At 33.2% G+C, this 2,687-nt stretch overlaps 1 protein-coding gene across 1 annotated transcript in view; it reads left to right on the forward strand.

Annotated features, from left to right (window-relative positions):
• The window catches only part of Pla2g2a (phospholipase A2 group IIA), a 6,827-nt gene extending 5,312 nt beyond the window's left edge, over positions 1-1,515 (forward strand). Inside the window, exon 5 of the mRNA XM_048782714.1 lies at positions 1,492-1,515. Within this exon, the coding sequence (XP_048638671.1) occupies positions 1,492-1,515 (24 nt within the window). The remainder of the gene's footprint in view (positions 1-1,491) is intronic.
• Positions 1,516-2,687: the final 1,172 nt, after the last annotated feature.

The following is a 2,687-nucleotide window of genomic DNA, read 5'->3' on the forward strand; positions in this document are numbered from 1 at the left end:
AAAAAAACAGAATATATATATATATATATATATATATATATATATATATATATATATTATAAATTATATATATTATAATTTATATATATGTTAATAATTTGTTGAAAGATAGCAAACAGATCAAAATTGCTTACGTTCCAGGTTTTTCCCCACTGGAATTTACGTTAGTGGATACGTTACTGGAATTTAACATTACTGGAATTCACGTTACCAAGATTTAACATTTATATATATATAAAATACATATTATATACATATATTATATACATATTATAACTACTATATACACACATTAATATGGTTTACATGTATCACATATATTACTTATATTTTTGTTATATATATGTCATACATATATTTTATTATATAAAGTGTGTCAGAAAATTATAATGTGTTTTTATAAGAAAAACTATAAGAGATAAAATGACTTTTTTATTGAGGAAAAAAATAATTCTAATTTGGAAATTGTTTTAAGGATTGTTTCAAAGGGTAGATTTATGGAAGAAAACAAAACGGGGCAGAAAGGAGCCAATAAGTGGTGGAGAAAGAGGTAAAGGCCAAAAGCGGGCACAAGGACATCTGGTAAGGAAAGCTAAAACTAGAAAGTATTTTTTGCATGAGAAAGAATTTTGCATGGTGAAGGATGAATCTTATGAAAGAAAATCTGTGTGTGAACAATTTGGCCATAACTAGAAGAAAATTACCTATGTGTTTTTCTAAAATTTGACCGTTAATAATCTGAGATAAAACCAGAATCTGATTCTTTAAGTTTAAAGCAACATAGTTCTCTCGGAATATTGATTGGCCCTTAGTAAAAATCTGCAAGTAATCCATTGCAGCAGCATGCACCTGTAACACCAGCTTCTCAGGAGACTGAGGCAGGAGGATCCCCTGAGCCCAGCAGTTCAAGGCCAGCCATGGCAATATAGCAAAACCCCCGCCTCTCAAAATTAAAAAAAAAAAAAAGAAAAGAAAAAAGAAAAAGAAAAATGTTTTACAAGAGGTTTAGATTTAAAATTTTGAAATCAGTTTTGTTTTTGATTTTCAACCACTATCTGCACTGCAGCTTTTCTTGTTTAACATCTCCCATTTAATCAGTGACTCCCCAACATTTTAGTCAGTTACCATAGCTTATTTTTCTCCCCTGTTCTGACTCTGCTTATTGTGGCCTGACAGCCTTGATAATGATTCTTCTTTTCTTTTTTTTTTCAGTTGTAGATGGATACAATACCTTTATTTATGTCTCTTTGTTTATTTATTTAGTGTGGCACTGAGGATTGAACCCAGGGCCTCACACAGGCTAGGCAAACGCTCTACCACTGAGTTGCAGCCCCAGCCTTTGATTCGTTACTCTTGGCTTTTCTCAATGTCTTTGAATTGGTCCATGTGACCAGATCATTTGATGTGCTTTTAACATTTCCCAGAGTCAGGCACTGCCCTGATCAGGGCACTGGTGTTCTTGTTGACACATTTTCCAGATGTGCCTTCCAGATTGTCTGGATGAGCTTCCCATAAGTAGAAGTACTCACGCTGTAAAACGTTTTTCATGACTTTTTGGTAAATGGTCTAGGAAACACAGACTTTATGTTTTTTCCAGATTTTCTTTTTCGTGATATCTTTCTTAGGTTTCTTGTTAATGGAAACAAACCGAGCCTTAGAATAGTTAAGGTTTCTGTTTTATGATATCTCTTCCTTTTAAAATCTTTTAACTATCACTTTGGTTTAATGAATGCCTACTGTTTCATGAAGACCAATGGTCCTATTTTGATTTTTTTTTTTTGGAACTGTGGATTGAACTCAGGGGTGAGTAACCACTGAGCCACATCCCCAGCCCTTTTTATTTTTTAGTTTGAAACAGGGTTCACTAAGTTGTTTAGGGCCTTGATCAAATGTTTTAATTCTTTGATGTCTTTGGCAGGCTTCCTTGGGATCAGCATTCTTAGTTAAGTCTTTCCAATTTTGAGATTTTCCAGTTGGACTACTGGAAATCCTTAAAAGCTGTAGTTCTCATCTTGCAGAGATGATGAACACATTTCCTGGGATCCACTTTCAATCCATAAAGTGATGCTAAACCTCCTTCATGTTACATCCAATCCAGATAAGTTACTGATACAAAAATTCTAGAGACTTTGTGAAATTTACAAAAGTCCAATGGTCCTGGCATGACAATTTCAGTCATAATTGTTATCTTAAAATGATGTGTGCACAATAAAAATAACTGAATTTCTTTGTCAACTGCTGAACTGTCATCAAGTTGTAGCCATGTCTATTCTGAATCTTTTGTAATTCATAAGTTTTGATTGTTCTCTAAAACCATTTGCAATCAGATTCATGGGGTGGGGCAGGGAACACTCTTCTAACAAGTATTCCTGAATACAAGTGTCTGATAACTTTAGGACCAGTGGACTGAATAAAAAACAGAACTCTAACAAAGAAACTGATGGGTTCATAAAACCTAATGCAGAACGAGACAGAAGACTGGCTGAACTGATAGAATTTGTGGGGTTTTGTCTTTCAATTAATATGTGTTTGGTTCTTGAATGTTTTGTTTTCCAAATTTAAGGAAATGTTTGTCTTTATCTATAGTTTACAGCAATTTGGGCAAATATAGTTTTGTAAGCAAAGCTGAAAGCATAATTTCTTCTCTATACCTTATTTCTGCAAAATTCTAAAACTATTCAGGAGTA

The sequence above is a fragment of the Marmota marmota genome, unplaced genomic scaffold (assembly GCF_001458135.2).
Source record: "Marmota marmota marmota unplaced genomic scaffold, marMar, whole genome shotgun sequence".
NCBI classification, from domain to species: domain Eukaryota; kingdom Metazoa; phylum Chordata; class Mammalia; order Rodentia; family Sciuridae; genus Marmota; species Marmota marmota.